Source organism: Poecilia formosa, unplaced genomic scaffold (genome assembly GCF_000485575.1).
Source record: "Poecilia formosa unplaced genomic scaffold, Poecilia_formosa-5.1.2 Scaffold646, whole genome shotgun sequence".
Lineage (NCBI taxonomy): Eukaryota > Metazoa > Chordata > Actinopteri > Cyprinodontiformes > Poeciliidae > Poecilia > Poecilia formosa.
In genome coordinates, this window is record NW_006800585.1 from 126,915 (window position 1) to 145,202 (window position 18,288).

Here is an 18,288-nt window from a genome sequence, read left to right on the forward strand (position 1 = left end):
TATATATATATATATATATATATGAAATAGACAACTTTATCATTACTTACTATGTACACCGGAACTAAGGATGCACAGCTTCGAGCCAAAACGGAGGTTGTGTGACGTCATGTGAAAAGGGTCTATTTAGGAGCTGACGTGCAGCTGTCACATGACGTCAAAACCAGGGAGAACAATGTTGTTCTCGCCTGGTTGGTGTTGAATAAATTAAGGAAAGGAGGATTTTAATTAAACCTTTAAATAAAAATAAATAAAATTAAATCTAACAAAATGGAAAATAAAATAAATAAACTGAATCTAATATAGAAAAATTATCCTGGTTACAATTACAAAATGTAAAGTTTGCTTGTTCGTGGTTGGTGATGTTTGATGTTTTCTGTGTAAATCTCTGTGATCCGCTTTGTTGATGATGTCAGGAACCTAGGCTGGCTCCGCCCGAGGCCCTTCTCTTTCTAAATCCGGCTCTGGTTCCAGATATAATCTGCAGGCTAAACTCACCTGAAAACTGAAAGTTGAACATCTCCTTCTTATCTTTTCTGTCTGCAGATGTTTGCTAAAAAGACGAAGGATCTGCTGAAATCCCTGGGAGCCCAAAACGATCTTATATATAATACAAATCTGAACTTTCAGGTTGAGATGTTTTCCCTGGTGAAGGTCCAGAAGAAGTTTGTCCACAAGGAAACTACGTACAGCTTCACTGAGTGCACAATATTTGATCTGTATACACCTGAGCTGGCACCGACAGACTTTGCAGGTGATCTCCAAGTTGCAAACGGACCAAATGTCTCCGGCTGCACCTGACCGCCTCTCTCTGTGTGTGGAAGGGTTGACCACCAAAGGCCGCCTGCTGGACGACATCAGCACGTCAGGCGGGGTGAGTGCGAGCGTGGAGGGAAAGGTCCAGATGGCTCCCGGCCCGGTGGCGGCTGCCGCCGACACCGCCGTGGAGGCCCAGCTGGAGGGAACCCTGGAAAGCAGCTCCTCCATCTTCACCGTGCAATACGAGAAAGTCAACATGAGGAAGCTGAGAGAAATACTTAAAAAAGGGTTCGATTTAATTTAACCAATATTAGAAAATGTGCAGCTATTTAAAAACAGGAACATTTAATTTTCTTTTCTCTCTTTCTTCTCCTTCTAGTACAATTGCTGACTTAAAAGATCTGAACTTAGAAGGAGAACTGGAGACCAAACAAAGTCTGTGGTCAACAGAAAAACTGTGTTTTGTTTACAAGATCATCAAGAACTCCACGCCGATCACCTTAGTGAGCAGCGCCTCGGGGTCCGGGTCCATCGGCGCCAGGCAGGCGCAGTCCGGCAGCGTGGGGGCCAGGGTGAGCAGGAGACCCATCGGTTCAGATCCACAAACCGGAAAACTGCTGATCAGGTCAGAGTGGATCAGGTCAGAACGGATCAGGTCAGAGCGGATCAGGTCTCAACGGATCAGGTCTCAACGGATCAGGTCAGAACGGATCAGGTCTCAACGGATCAGATCAGAACGGATCAGGTCAGAACGGATCAGGTCAGAGTGGATCAGGTCAGAGTGGATCAGGTCAGAACGGATCAGGTCAGAACGGATCAGGTCAGAACGGATCAGATCAGAACGGATCAGGTCAGAACGGATCAGGTCAGAGTGGATCAGGTCAGAACGGATCAGGTCAGAGTGGATCAGGTCAGAACGGATCAGGTCAGAGTGGATCAGGTCAGAGTGGATCAGGTCAGAATGGATCAGCTGACCTGGTCCAGCAGTCCAGCGGCTGAAACACGAACCAACGTTGGCCTGTTTGCGCTGTAAGTGATGAAGGATGTGATCATCATCATCATCACCTGCTGCAGCCTCGGTGGGATCAGATCCACTTCCTGTCGGGTTTCTGTGAAATGGTTTGAACTTCATCGTTTCAGATGTTTTCGTGTTTCACCGTCAGAAATAAATGTGATGTGCTGGACTTGCAGCGATGCAGCAGCTGCACCTTCAGCAGGTCAAAGGTCATCCAGGGTGATGAGTCATCACCAGACATCAGCTGGGCGTTGGGGCGTGAAAACTTTTTTTCTCACATGCTGGTGTTCAGACCTTTCTTCCCTCTGGTTCTGGATGCTGAGCGGATTAGCAGAGCTAGCTAACAGCTGATGATGTCATCAAGACATGTTGCCGTTAGCATGTTAGCATGAGCCTGTCATACAGCAACCGTGTTCAGTCAGAGGCCTCTACAGATGTGTTGGAATACTGACTGCAGCAGGAGATCTGTAGCATCAACATCGACTTTTTGAACAAACTTGGATTTCATTTAACTTCGTTTTGGACGAACAAAGGATTTTTGAATTGAATGAAATTGATAAGAAGAGTTTGTTTAAACTCTGAATTGTGTTTTATTTGTTTAATGTTTAAATTAGTTTGATGATCTGAGATATTTCAGATTGACAAACTGTTTTCATCATTTTAAGTTTTGGGAGCTGATTGTACTAGTTTCTGTTTTCAAACATTTTGGTTTGTGAATTTAAACCAGTTTGATCTGTTTGGTGCTGAACGTTTCAGTCTAAAATCAGGTTCGGATGTGTCTGTGGTTTCAGGGAAGGGGCCGACTGGATCTGAGCATCACCATTCCTGTGGGTTCGACTCTGGCTTACGATCTGATGGAAATAGAGATCAAGGACCAACAACTGAGTACGAACAGCTAGTCTGGGTTTTCTGCTGCTTCACTCCACTGGTGGAATCTTCATTTCATCTTTTCCTCTCATTAGGTCTGCCATTTGTCACCAAAGAAATAAAACGGAAGAATCTCGCACGAAAGACGTTCGGAAAGCACCTGAGAAGTCTGGTAGTTGACAGAAGCAGGGTGAGTTTAAACGTCTTATTTTAAAGTCTCAGTTTTTCCACATCATTAAGTTTTCAACTCTTCCTCCTTTTCAGCCAGAGAGACAAAGAGATAAGGTAGATGGTTCTGCTCAAATGACCCGTCAGATCCAACAAGCTGATCCAGAACATGAGGGCAGACCCAGACCATCTGCTCACCCGTCCCCAGGAGTCCCCCGCCCCCCATCTTGCTCCTCAGTTGAACCTGAACCATAAATAAACATTTACTTTACAGAAATGATTTGATCAACTTGTCCTCTTTTAGGAGTTTAAGGTTTTGATTTTGATAAATGTTGTCACTAATCATAAAAACATAATATTTCATACAGATTTCTGGTCTCACAATCAGGTTCAGTATTTAATAAAAATATTTACCAACTGCACCATGTGTTTATGATTTAATTTGGTTCTGTTTATTCATTAAAGATGTTGCTTAGGAAACATCTTGGTGCATGAGCAGCACCTAGTGGTCGCAGCTGTGCATTACAATCAGATATTGGCAAATTAAATCAATCATTTGTTTGATTGACCTGATTTTAGATGCTTTTCTTCCCTGAGGTTATACAGCAGCATGTCACCCTGATGAAACTAGAAAACGTGAAACCAATAAATCAATCAAGTTTATTGGTATAGGGCTGTGCTGTGGTGGCTCCGGGGTTCAGCACAACCCTCATATGGAGGCCTCAGTCACAGGTTCGATTCCCGGCCTGGCAAACTTTGCTGCATGTCTTCCCTTCTCTCATTGCCCTGTTTCCTGTCAATTAACTATCAAATAAAGGCCACCAGAGCCCTTTACATATAGAACCATTAAAAACACTGATGAAAGGTTTGATAGGTTTTTAGAAATGCAGGGGAAATTTAAGGTCTGTGAGAGGCAGCTGAATAACAAATTAGGCGTTGGAATACAAAAGTCTTATTTTCCAAACCTTCGCGTTGTGAGGCCGTGAAGGAACCCTGAACAGGATGTCCACTCACCATTTCACCTGCTGGCTCTCTGGAGGTAGAGACTGCTGTAACAATGTTTTCCCCAGCAAATCCAGCTCTTCCATTGCTCTTGGTATAGCAGTGCCGCCCCCTGCTGGTGCAGCCTGTGACGTTTGCACCACAGCTGGTTGCAGGGCTACAGCCGGAGCCAAAGACTGCAATGTTTAATGACTGACAACAAACGGAGAGTTTGATGCAGTGAGACAACAGGCTGTAGAACATAATCGTTTTTATGCCAAATCATAACTGCAGCGCTCTTGAGAGGGTATTAATTCCCACCTGAGAGATGATGTTAGAGTCACAGTTTTCTGATACATTCAACCCTGGAAAGCAGAGGAGGGAGGGATTTAATAATGTGCAAGTGGTAAAAGTTAAATAACTCTCAGGTTTAAATCATCTGTAGCTTGTTTACCAAGAGACATGAGTTCATCATCCAAGAGGCTCAAGCCCAGGCTCTGGTGCAGCCTGTGGGTCGGAAGGTTCTGTGTTTTCTGAAATGTTGAGTCCTGTCAGGTCTAATAGTGCTGAGCTGCTGCCACCTGATTTAGAGTCTGTAGAAGAAAAAAAAAATAAATAAAAAATAAACACAATCAACTCAAACTCAAAGGGACGGAGTTGCACACGACTGCAACGATGACTGAAAAGACAAACGCACCTTGTTGAGAGGCGAGAGACGGTCCGTCTTTCGACACCTCCTCGCCCTTAACCAGCTGCCTGTACAGATTGATGACCTGCGTCAGGCTGTCGTTGGCCTCCAGGATGTCGGCTGCAGGGCGTAAACGTGTTGGCGACATTACGGTGGCGTTCAAATGCTAAACTTTTTAAACCCAAATGCACCTAGAGCTTCGTCGTTGTCTTCTGTCGGCCTCATCTTCTCACAGCGCTGGTGAAGATCCTGTGATCAAAAACATGTTAATGTAAAAACAGCATCGCTAAACAGTAGTTTATCAACTCAATTTTTTTTTATATCCAAATCAAAGGTTAGGTTTTTCTATGGTTCCACAATAAAAGATGAATTCATTTCAAGGCGCTTTAGTTTGTTTTTACTCATAAATGAAGTGGGCACAGAATCGAGTTTTCAGGCATAATTTTAATTGTGCCCACAGATGCTGTATGATTAAAAAGTGGAGGGAATATCTTTTAGTGTAATAAGGAAAAACAAATGATACTTTACACTTAATTCGTTTACAGAATGACAAGATTTAAAATCCAGACAAACAGGAGTTTAATCGTCACTAAAAGCAACACCTGCTATGAACTGCATCAGCTGCTTTGTTAACAGTCCAGTTTTTTTTCTTAACCCCTTAAAAATTCCACTAAAAAAAAAGAAAAATATATAACAAAAATAGGAAGCAGTGTAAAGCAACCATATAAAGAAAGCCTTTGGCTGCACTGGACCAACAAAAACTGCAGCCTGGGCTGCCAGTGAACGACCAGTAGATGTCACCCTGTGCTGCTGGAACTGGTTCATGTGAAACGGTAACATTGCTCTAACTGTGGAGTAAAAGAGCAAAAAGGTGAAATCCTATGTTGGAGCTTACATTTTTCTCATTTTGAGCAACTCTGGTGACCTTAAACGAACAGGAACTGAAGTTTCAGACAGAAAATTAAAAAAGGACTCGCTGTAATAATGAACTACAGGAGAAAAAAAACAAAACGTGTCTATACATTTAAAAATGCTGATCTACTGTAGTAGCACCGTTATGAAAAATCAACAAAAACCTAGTGATGGGTGGCTTTGTTAATGACTGAGCGTTACAAACCCTAACGAGCTCCTGGTTGCTATGGGAGCAGCTCTCCTGGCTGTAGCCCTCCAGCAGCTGGCTCAGCAGGCTCACGCTCTCCTTCACCTCCTGGATGGCGTTCACTCGCTTGGAGACTTTCTCCACCCGCTTCTGATCCTGCGGTGGGGGAAGTAACGCAAGACAGGGAAAGTCATCTTAACTGGACATTTTCGAAATAGGACATATATCCAAATAATTAAATGATCCTTTTTAGCATTTAAAAATGAAAAAAGCAATCAGTTTAAAGCCTCTGAATTCCAACACAGTTCTAATATTTACATCAAATAAAAATGACATAAGGAAAATGACGGCAGGTTTTCTGCAAACTGGACTTTTCATCTTAACAGAAATGAAAACCCGAGTTGGTGTCCTGCACTTTGCGAACTGAGCCACTCACTTCTTGAACCATTTCCTTGATGAGCTTGTTTGCTGCTCTTAAATCGTCAGGGTGGGTGCTCTTCAACAGGCGCGACAGCGTCTACAATAACAGGATGAGGCAGAAGAGAGTGGAAAAAGAGAGGAAGAGGAATGTGTATATAGCGAGTCCTCAGGAGTTCAATCTCACGTGGATTTTTGTTCATTATGAGTCTTGAGCATGTCCACAAAACCCCCACTCCAAAAAACTTAACAAAACGATCTACATCATGATGACATATTTGCTTCTTGATCTCTCGTCACACACCTTGGATTTCTCCTCGTCCTCAAAGATGGCACTTTTGACTCTGGGTGGAGGAGGTGGGAGTGGCTTGTCACCAGGAAGCACAGGGTCTTGCTTTACAATGCCTGGAAATGACAGGAGCATCTATTAACCTCCCGCAAAACGAACTCCTAAGAGCCCAGCCTCTGATTCATGTAGTGTGTGAATATGTCCAGAGCATCCAAAAACATTTCAAATCTGGCACAGCACATTCAATTTTTCCTGCCCTAAAGTGAAACCTCACATATGGTAATTAAAGCATTCATTTCAAAATACACATTAAGTCATATGTGGGAAGTCCATTTTTAACATCACAGCAGAGTCAACTACTCATGACCCAGGACATCAGTCTCGTGCTTGAGCTGAAAGCAGAACTGATTCTATCCACCTACATGCTGGAGAAGAGCAAGTATGGAGAACCAAAACCGACATTATCAACTTGGGAAGAGAACTAAAAACTTCCATAAGCTACTTTTGGTTAATCTACCACACATATAAAAAAAAAGTGCAGTAAAAGTAACATAGAAATCCTCTCCAAAAACAAAACAAACAAACAAACAAAAAAAACACAAAACAGCTCACCCTGTTTCTTCAGCATCTGATAAGCTTCAGCTATCTTTGCCTCATCAGGATACCACACGGTCCAGCTGTACATTATCTCCAACACCTTTGCCTTCACCGGCTCCGGAGCCCGGGATCCTAAATACTACAAGAAAGAGAGAAAATATTACACTATTTGAGTAACATTCAATAGTGGAAGCTAGGTTGGAGACAGCAGGATCCTTGAAGTTTTTAATCCATATCAACGTTCATATATCCACAGCTCCAATTCCTTTTGAAGCCATTTTAACAGGATGCACATCATCGTTTACAGAAGATATTTTCTGTACACACATGGTCAGGCTTTGAGTGAGGTAGTTTGGAAAACGGACAGCTTGATAAATGGATGGATCAGCAAACAGATGAGCTAAATCTAAATCCCTTACCAAAAACAAATCTTTATTTATTAAGTCATACATTTTTTTAAATGCCTTTTCTGCAGTGATATTTATTTAACTTCAATTCTATTTCACAGTAAAAAAAATATATTAAATATACATATGTCCAAATACAATAGACACACATGAGCTTTCTTAGGGTGTTCTAATTTTTCCCCAAGTTTACATCAAATTGTAAACTTCTCCAGCCTGTGAAGCAATCTTTTTATGGGATCAAAGAGCAGTTGTTTTTACATAGTTTATTATTTAGACTTTGTCTTGAAAATTTGGCTGCTTTTGGCTGGATTTCAAATAGTAGATAATAAAGGTTTTATCATTCTTGCTACATCCATACAAGCTCTTCTCTACAAAACACTGGATGGTGAAAGACACAGTTTCCGCTTTGTTATTATAGCTCAAAAGAAAGGAAACAATCTCAAGCGTATCAAGTTGCTATAAACTAGTGAGACAAGAGAGAAGGTGTTTACCTTAGGCGAGACCACCTTGATGAGCTCATTAAGAAAGCGAAACTTTCCCACTTCACCATGAAACTTGTTTCCACAGTTCTTCATGCATGTCTCAAGCACCTGGGAGAGGACAAGAATTTAAATTTTTATATATATATATATATACCCATCTGTCCGTGTGTGAGAGACCAAATTTCACTCAAAGTTTGGTGCTTATTGATTCAAGTCTTACCAGTAGTGCTTGCATTGCCTCCCACTCCTGAGGAGACTGGATTTTGTGGGCCAGAAGTCTGGTTGCAAGCTGAGGCCTGATAATAATGCAAATATTAACTGTAGCATTTCAAATCCTGCAGTCGTTTAAAACATCAATGCAAGCCTTTTAATTTAGAATTAAATGATTTTAACAAATAAGACAAAAAAAACAACAACAAACAAACAAACAAAAAACATTTGGCTTAAATAAACTGCACTGTTTCCAACCAGTCAAACATTTTGCAATGCTTTTTTTTTTTACTCAAGATTTTAAAGCACTAGAAAGTATTTGCCCCCTTAAAAGTTTGCTTTTCTTTCACAAATAAATGTCAGAGACGAAACAAATTTTAAGGTCACACAGCAGGTAACCTGAGTAAACACAAAATGCAGTTTTCATATGAGGATTTGTACCTGACCCTACGTGAAAAAAGATATAGTTCACTTCCTTGTTTATTCCTGAATTAACTGTGATAAGTCACTTTTTTGGGTTCACTTTGACCAGGCACAACTAAACTTATAATATTCATCAGTATTAACTAGATTTTAAAATACCATCCATCCATCCATCCATCCATCTATTTTCTATACACGCTTGTCCTTTATGACAAGTCTGGTTCAGGGTGGCTCAAAAAGAACAAAAGGTTTTGGAGTGGCCTTGTCAAAGTTTGAACTTAAAACTANGTAGTGGCTTGGTGGAACTTTTATTGGATGTTTGGCTTGGCAAACAGTCAGAAGTGGTTCTGTCTAGTTTGGTTTTTCACCAAACTAAAGCTACAATAAAGCTGTTTATCAGCTTTATTGTAGCTTTATTGTGGCGCACTGCAGCCGCTGCAATTCCTAAAAACAAACGACAAAAACTGATCTAATCCCCTGTGTTCGCAAAACGTGATATTTATAACAGTCGTCAAACTGCGGATCCTACAGCATATTTAAAATAAACGATTGACCAATATTAATAGAAATTTGCCCTTTCTTGCATCTTGACAAGACTAACAGAAACTAAATTGTTTATAGATTTGTATCATTGAGAATTTATCAAACATCAGTTTTCTAAGTCTTTTTTAACTCATATTTAGTAGATATATCTAATAACAAATGATGGTGCTAATATTTTCGTGACAGACTTGTCTTTGTCCTGTATTGGGATAAAATGGTTTTCTGGACACAGTGCATATCAATTGATATGCATATCAGTAATGCATATCAATTAGCAGGAGTTTGAAAGACGTAAAAATAATTAACTATACTACATTAAGAAATTGTATTTAAGCCTCGGTGCTACATGAAGCTCATTTTGAAACAATGCGAGTTAAAAACAATATTTCATATTGTTTTTAATACGAAATATTAAAAACATATATTTACTGCCACCCCTGAAAAAGTCCCTGCCACCCTCTTGCCACCCCATAAATATTTTTCTAGATCCGCCCCTGGACTGAGCTGTTCTCATTCTCGTCAGTATTTTGTCCTTCCAGAGCCGAGAGCTGAGATTTTGGTGAAGGATTTCCACGTTTCCAGCTGCTTCGGTGGTGGCGTAGAAGTAGGTGGAGGAAGTACTGATGTCCAGGTTGATGTGACTGGAGAAGTGAAAAATGTGGACGAATCATCCATGGTGACCCTGATGAGTGAACACTTCAGCTTTCATGACCTGGAAGAGCTGAGCTTCAGGACCATGTAGGGCCCAGAATCCCTCCTGGTCTCCAACCAGCAACTCAAACCTTAACTTTTCTCCTTTCCTGCAGAATGTTAGAGCAGAAAGTCCTGGACATACTTCAACTAAAGGAGGGAGAAAAACTGGCTTTCGTGAAGCAGAGAGTCTTCAACACTGGGCCTGTCGACGTTTCCAGGGAGACTTCAAGGAGCGGCTCCATTGGGACAAAGTTTCTGGGTTTCCTCTCTGTGGGTGTAAAGGTGAGAGGCCTGCTCAGGTTGTGTCCCACATTCAGGCACCACATGTTAAATGTACTTCACAAGCTTCTGGTCTTTATATTTTCTATTCTAATTTAACTGTTTTTGTGCTGGAACTTACAACAAATGTGACTTTGGTTCCACTTCTTACATCTGGGTAATAAATTAGGACAGAATGATCCTCTGTTGTTCCACCCTGGAGCGATCATGGGTCCCATCGAGGTTTAGGCCTCAGTATCATTACTGTGACATCATAAGTAAGTTCAACATTTTGGATTTCAATAGTTATCAGATATTTATTAACGCTTATCTTATTTTTAGCATTTCAAATGAACTTCACCCTCCTTTAGTGCATCTCCTAAGCAATAGAGTGAACACAAGAGACTGTAACATACAGACTGTAACGTACAGTGGTGCAAGTCTAGAAGTGGCCAAAGGGTGGCGCCCATCAGAGTCAGTGGGATCCTAACTCTAACTGTAATCCTAATCCTAATCTCTGTAACTCAAATCAAATGTAAGTTATCTTTGAGTCGCGCATTTAGACTGATGGCTCCATGCTGGATATGAGCTGATGGATATGAAAACAATGAATTTTAATATTAATCTCTACTTTCTGAGTTCAAGTCACTGCAGAAGAAGCTCAGTGGACATCGACAGTGGTGCCGTCTTCTACCGGCCTGGACTCTTTCTGCATGAGTCCCGGTCTGGGACTGACTGGCTGGCCTCTCTAAGTTACTCTTAGATATGAATGTGGTTTCTTATTTTTTATTTTATTGGAGCTATATTTATGTAAGTTGTCTCACTGAGATCCAAGATTTCATTTACAAGAGAGACCTGATTTGATAAAACAAAAATTACAAACAACAAAACAAGCAATTAAGGGATTTGACTCAAATAAACAAGCTAATAAAATACAAGCTAAAAACAAGATCAAGTCTCAGAAGAGTTTATTTTTTGTCTGTTACAACCCAACTCCTCCCCAAGACCACTTTAGGTAGATTCTGGCACTGGGTGTAGCATAAAATCAGTAATCTGAACAGTTGATGTCAGTGGCAAAAGATGGTTTATTTTACAGTTCAGGTAAAATCTCAATGACAGGAGGCAGAAAACACAGGGAAGCTTTAAGCTTCATGGTCTCCAAGGCCAAAACAACAAAACACCTGCTTTTTACTCTAAAATAAAACAACCACTTTCTAAAGGAGAACTGAAAAAAACTGAACTCCCTGGCTAACCACAAAACAGGAGAAAACAGTTACCAACAAAACTGGCAGAGAACCCCTACCAGCTTCCACTGTGAATAGAAACACTACTTAAGTTAGACATTGATTCTTCACAACATACTCACAGCAAGATCAGTTCAGATCAAGGCCTGGGAAAAAGGGATCTGACATTTCTGGCATGGAGCTGTTCATGGGGTGGCTGATGAGCTCCAACACATTTCACCTGCTGCAGCCAGGTAGAACTGAAGCACAAAGAGAGAGAGCTCTCTCACGAAGAGAGCCCCTAGAGGTCAGTGACCGTAACATTGTCTTAAAAGAAATTCAGTTGGAAAGGTATGAGGACAAGTAGCTAAAAGCGTACCAACGCCTGAGTCTACAAACTGATGATGAGAACAGCTGAGAATATAAGTTACAGTAGTGAGTGAAAGACTTGCATCCTGTTGTGAACCGTAGGCAGCATCCAACTGGCAGCTCCCTTCATGGAAATCTAACAGGGTCATTAAAACAAGGCCAGCAGGATCTATTTCTAAATGAAATTTAAACTTCTTTACATTTTCAGTATGTGATTTAAATGAAAGCTCGTTGCTGATTTCTATGCCAAGGAACTTTTATGTCTAACTGTATACCTGTCATCATCTTGTTAGCAAGCAGCATGACCTTCATCTTAGCAGCCATTAGGGCGAGTCTCAGCTGAAGTTGCTCAGACTGATTAGTGTCAGACTGTCGATGTTACAGCAGAAACAGATTCTGCATGGAGGTAAAAACAGTGTCGGTAGTTTATACCGGTGTTCCCAACACTGATCCAGAATCACTGTCCTGCAGCTGTTAGGTGTTTCCTTGCTTCAGCCCAACTGATTTCAGTTGATGGATGATTAACAGGCGTCTGCTGAATGAAAGTTACTACTCTAACTATGGTTCTATGGATCCCGAATGACCGCCAGAGGCGGGGCTTCAAGCACTGAATGATCATTCTTGCACATCCGCAGATTAAGTACTAATGACAACAAAGTCACCTGTGACCTGCCGGGGACACATGTGACTCTATACTCTATATGGCACCCGCCGTTCAATCCCTTAACCTTCTCGCAAGAAACAGGGATTCTGAGGGACCAAGCACTCTGGTGGTCATCCAGGATTCATAGAACCGTAGTTACAGTAGTAACTTTCATTCTATTTCATCCCTACTGATCGCCAGAGGCGGTGCTTCAAGCACTGGATGACGTATGCCAACAAGGTCACGAGGAATCAGCAACATTCAAGGGACAACCTCTAGAGACCATTCACCCTAATGTGATGTAGAGGTATGCTGCTCCAGAATTCCTTGAAGGGGATGGGGCGCAGCCACATTCACCCTGTAAAACCAAGTAAAGGTACTAGGTGATGTCCAAGAGGCCGCACAGCATGTAACGTCCAACGGCACCCCAGTCATGGCAGCAAACGAGGTCGACATGCCCCTTGTAGAGTGGCACTTTGAAGATCCCTCCTGGAGGGGAGACGTATTGGCGAGCCGGAGCGGAGCTCGCTCAGTAGAGGAAACCAAGTCCTCGCTGGCCAGAAGGGGGCCACCAGCAGAATCCTGCACCCCTACTGACAAACCCTCAGGAGAGTCTGGAAAAAGTAGGCTGAATGGTGGAAAGGCATAAAGGAGGGCCTGGGTCCCAGCGCATCGTGGCCCAGAGGGCTGCTGTCGTCCAAGGAGAAGCAAAGGGGACAGTAAAATGTGTCCCTTGAGGCAAAGAGGTCCACATCCGCCCTGCCAAAGACCTTCCAGATGCACTCCACCACCTGTTGGTGAAGCTTCCACTCTCCTGGGAGTGGCTTTTGACAGGATAGAAAATCTGCTGGCATGTTCTGTGGCCCCGGGATGTATGCTGCCCTTAGGCTGGCCAAGTATTGAGCTGCCCAGGTCAGAAACTGTTGAGTCAAGCACAACAGTTTCCTTGACCTGGGAGTATGCTGGCCAGACTGTGCGACTCATAAGGGGTGAGATGACCTGGCCCCAGATTGGTCTTGAACCCGGTTTCTCTGATCTGGAGCAGGACTTTGGACTGATCTCTGACCTGGCACCAGACCCTGAGGCTCAATGGAAGAAGGAGATGGGCACGAGGACTTCCGTGAAGGACCTGCAGCTGCTCAAGTGCCAACTGGTTGGCGATCATGTCTGTGAAGCCCTGCCAGCTACTGCCTTGTTTGAGAGGCCTGAGCTGTACGGTCCAAGGAATCCAGTGCTGCAGAGCCGAAAAGTTACCCTGGAACTACAGGCAGGGCCTGGAGGGTTCTCCTACAAGGCTCAGTAAGTAGCGACTGTGCCAACCGGACCTGGCGGCAAGCATGCACCAGTGTGGAGAGTGTGCGCCCCAGCTCCCTCGTCATGAGAGCAAAGGCCTGCAGAAATGCATCAACCAGGCCTTGCATGGGGGGGTCCAGTGGAACAGATTCCAAGGAGGAAGACAGGGTCAGCATAAGATGAGAGAGAGTTCCCAATCCGGCCCATGCAGGCCCAGAATCATAGGCCTTGCAGAGAAGGTCATTAGTAATACGGCACTGAGGCCGCAGACAACTGGCATTGGGCCGCAAAGCCTAATCAGGTGGGATAATAAGAGAGACAATGCCAAGTTCCACTACTGACATCTGCCCCAAGCTAATTCTGTGTGCCTCCCGCATGGCTGCCAGGACCCTGCCATCCATTGTCAGAAGTGAAAGCACCTTGGTGTCTGACCAGCAAGCATGTAGTTCCCATATATACTCCTCTGAAGGAGGAACCACAAAGGTAGCCTCTGATCTACTGCATCTAAAGAATGCGCTGGAAGCTGCAAGCTGGGCCTGAGGAACCCCAGTCTGTAAATGGGCAAGAGCTGTTCGAATGGTGGCTCTCACAGACTTTCCCGTATCCTCCTGGGAGGCAATGGAGTCAGACCCAGAGGCCCCGGAGCCCAGCTCCAGAAAGTCCTCACAGAAATGGATGCCAGAGACCCCCACCGAAATAGCATCGTCATCATTGACTGATGCTTCATCCCACTTGGGAAGGAGGGCCACACTGCAATCACCGTCAGCCTGAAAGGACTGGAGGAGGGCCTTCATTTGGGCCAGCTCAGTAGTGAGGTGATCCACTCTTGTGGACAACCTCCCTGCATCGGTCCGCCCGGCTCGCTTCGCTGGCACCGAAGGTGTAGCCACAGTAGGCCGTTCGCCTGTCCCGGCGGCGACGGACTATGCGGCGCTGCCCCCTCCAAGTCGGTAGGCAGCTCTAACGCAGCCAACCGATCCAGCCTGACCGACTGGGACATGACGCAACAGTTGGGGCAAGCGTTATCTGACAGCGCCTCCGGGAGATGTTCCACACCGAGACAGGAGGGACACAAGTCATGCCCGTCATCAGGCTGAAGCGGAGTCAGACAAGTCGAGCAGCATAAATTATCCAGCATCATACCACTGAAAGGCGTGATTAGCCCGCCACCAACCAGAAGTCAACACGAGCAGAAAATGCCACTGGCGACTCCGTTGTAGGAAAAACCCCGTAGAGGCTACAAACTCAGGGTTAGCAGAAACTCCACCGGTGAGTCAAAAGAGCCACAACAATTAATGTGGCAAATCAAAGTGAACAGTAAACTACTGCTGAGAAAAGAACAAAACTTACTGTCGCAGAGGCGACCGCAGATCTGGTAAAGGTGAAAACAGCTTGTGCAGCCCCTGGAGGGCGAGACTTACCCGCAGCTCCGACCAAACTCGGTCACGGGGCTACTAGCAACAAGCAGCTAGGATAACAGTGATACACACAGAAGCAACCAGCTTCACACGACCACACGTCTGTACTCTACACACCTGTGTGTGAGAAGAAGGTGCCATGTGACAGAGTCACGTGGGTCCCCAGCAGGTCACAGGTGAATTTGTCATTAGAACTAGACCTGCGCATGCGCAAGAATGATCATTCAGTGCTTGAAGCACCACCTCTGGCGGGAGGCGCTGTGCCACTGCAGTACTGGATGCCTTGGACCGTCCAGCTCAGGCCTCTCGAAAAAGGCAGATGAAATATAACAGCAATCGTCTGAATCAGAAGAGTTAGAGACATTTGAACCATGCAGGCAGGACTTTGTTTAGAGATGAAAGCAGAGTTTAAAGGTACAACCTTTGCTATATTTAAATAATCTGATGACAGACCATTATTTTTGCATGCATTGTCTACGATCTGACAGATAATTAGAAAACCATCTTAGAACATTATCTGACAGCTTTTGACAAAGGATGTTATTTCCACCGTCAAACGCTTCAGATGGATCAATAAAAAGAGCAGCAGAGAGTTGATTAGTGAAGCTGTTTCCAACTTTTACGTTGGCTCCAACTGTACTCTGCTGTTTCCTGAAACCTCCTTGGATCAAAAACAAAGTTTTGAAATGGAGCGGTAGTTGTTTGGCTTTCTAGGATCAGAACAACAGATCTCTGACGCTTCTGTTTTATTTTTCAGGGAGAGAAAGCAGATAAATACAAGTTCACTGTGCCGGAGAATAAAACCTTCGCTTTTGCCCTCAAAGAGCTGATCATAGAGGACGGTGTCCTGAGTAAGACCAGCGTTTGTTTCTGTCTCTCTCTGTAATCTGAAAACATTTAGTTCTTCATTATCAGTATGGCTTCATGTTTCTAATTCTCTTTGTAAAACAACTTCTTTTTGTTTTATCTGATTAGGATTTTCTTCAGAGTCTTCTGTTAGAGGTCTGAGTTTATTCTTTATTTCCGTAATTTTACAGTTTCATTCGGTTCTCTGTTATGTTTTCTGACAACGTTTCTCATTGATGCTTTTTCTAGCAAGTACTGAGATTTTCCACAGTGAGAAAGTTCGGATTCTGATTGAAGGTTTGTTTCTAAAAATGTAAGTTTGGGATGTTTAGTTCTGGATATTTTTTCCATTTATCTAATTGATTTATGTAATGAAATATCACTTACCAACTCAGTAATTTCTGGAAATTTGTAATTAAAAAATAGTGGTATTCATTTGGTGTTCAATTTACTTTGCTAAAAAAACAAGTTAAACAATAAAAAAAGAAAATGATCACCAACAAACTATCATAGCAGAACAGATTAAACCATCATTTATTAGATCTATTATAAGTGAATTTAATTTTCCTGGCTTCTTAAGTCTGACCTAAGAAAGGAAATATCTCCATGAAGCCACAGCAGACGTCCAGGTTGGTGGGATGTGAACTTCTGTGTTTTTCCTGCAGGACTGCAAAGCAAACAAAATGTCCTGACGCCTCTGGTTGGCCGGCGTTACCTGCTGAGGGACCTGAGGCAGATTCTGGAGGACAGAGACGCTCTGAGTCTGCTGGAGGACGCGGTAGGAGACATCAAGACAAACCTCTTTCAGGTAGAAACCCTTCATGTGACTAAAACGCTCCATGTCCTCCTGGCAGCTGGATCAGATCCGTTATGGAGAATATCAGCGTCCTCAGTCTGAAGCTGTTGTCTGGTTCATGGCTCTTCTCGATGTTTCCTCTGCTTCCAAAGATCTGATCGAAGCTGTTCACCTGCTGGTCAGCGCCTTGGAGGGTAAATCCTCACTTTGCCCTGAACGTACCGTCTAACCAGCCGCAGCTGGGTCTCTGGATGCTCTGGCTTCCTCCTGCTGTCTGAAACGTGACTGTTGGGTTCATTTAGTCTGAATATTGTTTAGGTGTGACTGCATGTTGTCCATGCAGGTGACCTACAGTCGGACACCAGTGGACGAGTGTTTCTAGACGATGGATCATGGATCTGATGTGGCTCTTCTTGTTTCTGTGCAGCTCTACCAGACAACACTGCAGCTGTTTTGGCCAAAGGTGGCCTGGAAACACTGAACTGCATCATCTCCATGGTTCGTTTATTCACTCGTATAGATCTTGACTTCATGTATTCTCCAGTTAATTACTCTCCATTGTGTTGGTCTTCAGATGGGCCAGCTGGTGCTTGGTCAGGGCAGACAGCTACAGCCTCAGCTGCGCCCCCTGCAGGAAGATGAGGAGCTCCACTGGGTGACAAAGTTCCTTTGTTCAGCCAATAATCTGAGTGATCTGGTGGCAAACTGGGATTATCCAGACTCTTCTCCTGAGGGTGTGCTGGAGCTGCTGTATGTCAGTGTGCAAGGACTCGGCCTGATGCAGCACAACGTCCGCTCATAGGGTCACAGTTCACCCCGCCACCGCCCCCTGCTGTTTCATTGAGTAAAACTCAGAAAACGAGAATCTGCATAATGGCTCTTTACTTTGACTTACAGTATAGCTAAAACAAAGATAGAGGGAAAAACCAAGATTTTGCACACATGAAAAATGATAAACATGAACAAAGTATTCAGCAGAAATCTTTCTTGAATAGCAGCCATTTCACTCANTATATAGCTGTCCGTCCTGTGCCCAACCAGTAGCTATCAGTCGAAGCTGAAGTTAGCTTCCAAATGTAGCTTCTCATTCAGAAAATAGCTAAACGGTTAAACTGACTGTCCAGAATCAGTCAATTTAAAATTCTATAAGCGTTAACAGGAAGGGAAAACCCTGTTTCTAAACCAGGTATTTGTCAAAGCCAGTTGTATTTGTATGTTTTTGGGTTTTTGAAGGTTAAAGGAGAAGCAAACAGTTTAACTAAGTTAAAAACTTTGTAACAAATCAGCACCTGGTGGTTCATGGGAATGTAGTGAAATTAGTTTCTTGGGGTGTAACATTAAATAAATAGAACCCAGAGCGCTAAACCCAGCCTTAGATACCAGGAAGCGCTACGTAGAGCTTCAAGAAAAATAAATAAAATTATATAAAATCAATCATTCAGGATGCTGAAGAGTCTATAAATCTATTTTCCAGGTGTGTTGTGGACAGGTAAACTGAAGCCACAGGTTAAAAGTTGACGATGACATCATGTTCACCTTTCAACAGGTGTTTCCTGTCAGAGCTGCTCCCACCTGGTTTAACCTGCAGAGTCAGCAGGTCTCAGCCTGTCAGGACTCAGTCTGCCTCTGATCTGGGAACAGCTTTTCATTGCTTTCTGCGTTTTTAGCTAACACATCTATCCAGACTCCTGGGAACTTCAGCTTCCCGATGCTTTATTTTGACAATGGATTGGTTTTTCAAGGACTTCCTGTGGCATAACCGACCTTCGACCCTCAGTGATTCGAGGCGCAGGCTGTCCCAGAA

The 18,288-nt window shown here is 43.4% G+C and overlaps 1 protein-coding gene, 1 long non-coding RNA gene and 1 pseudogene across 2 annotated transcripts; 1 reads left to right on the plus strand and 2 right to left on the minus strand.

The window, feature by feature from the left end:
- Positions 1–3,664: 3,664 nt before the first annotated feature.
- On the minus strand, positions 3,665–8,125 carry LOC103130552 (ADP-ribosylation factor-binding protein GGA1-like; annotated as a pseudogene).
- Positions 8,126–9,321: 1,196 nt separating this feature from the next.
- On the plus strand, positions 9,322–17,488 carry LOC103130556 (uncharacterized). The gene is made up of 9 exons (XM_007541974.2): positions 9,322–9,683; positions 9,752–9,920; positions 15,600–15,693; positions 15,818–15,844; positions 15,938–15,985; positions 16,354–16,466; positions 16,543–16,678; positions 16,912–16,982; positions 17,059–17,488. The coding sequence occupies exons 1-9, from the start codon at positions 9,619–9,621 to the stop codon at positions 17,284–17,286; spliced, it is 951 nt and encodes a 316-aa protein (XP_007542036.1). The 5' UTR covers positions 9,322–9,618; the 3' UTR covers positions 17,287–17,488.
- LOC103130555 (uncharacterized) lies at positions 9,814–11,402 on the minus strand. The gene is made up of 3 exons (XR_475231.2): positions 11,263–11,402; positions 10,039–10,160; positions 9,814–9,906 (listed from the first exon to the last, which is right to left on the minus strand). It is a non-coding gene; the product is annotated as an uncharacterized LOC103130555 (long non-coding RNA).
- Positions 17,489–18,288: the final 800 nt, after the last annotated feature.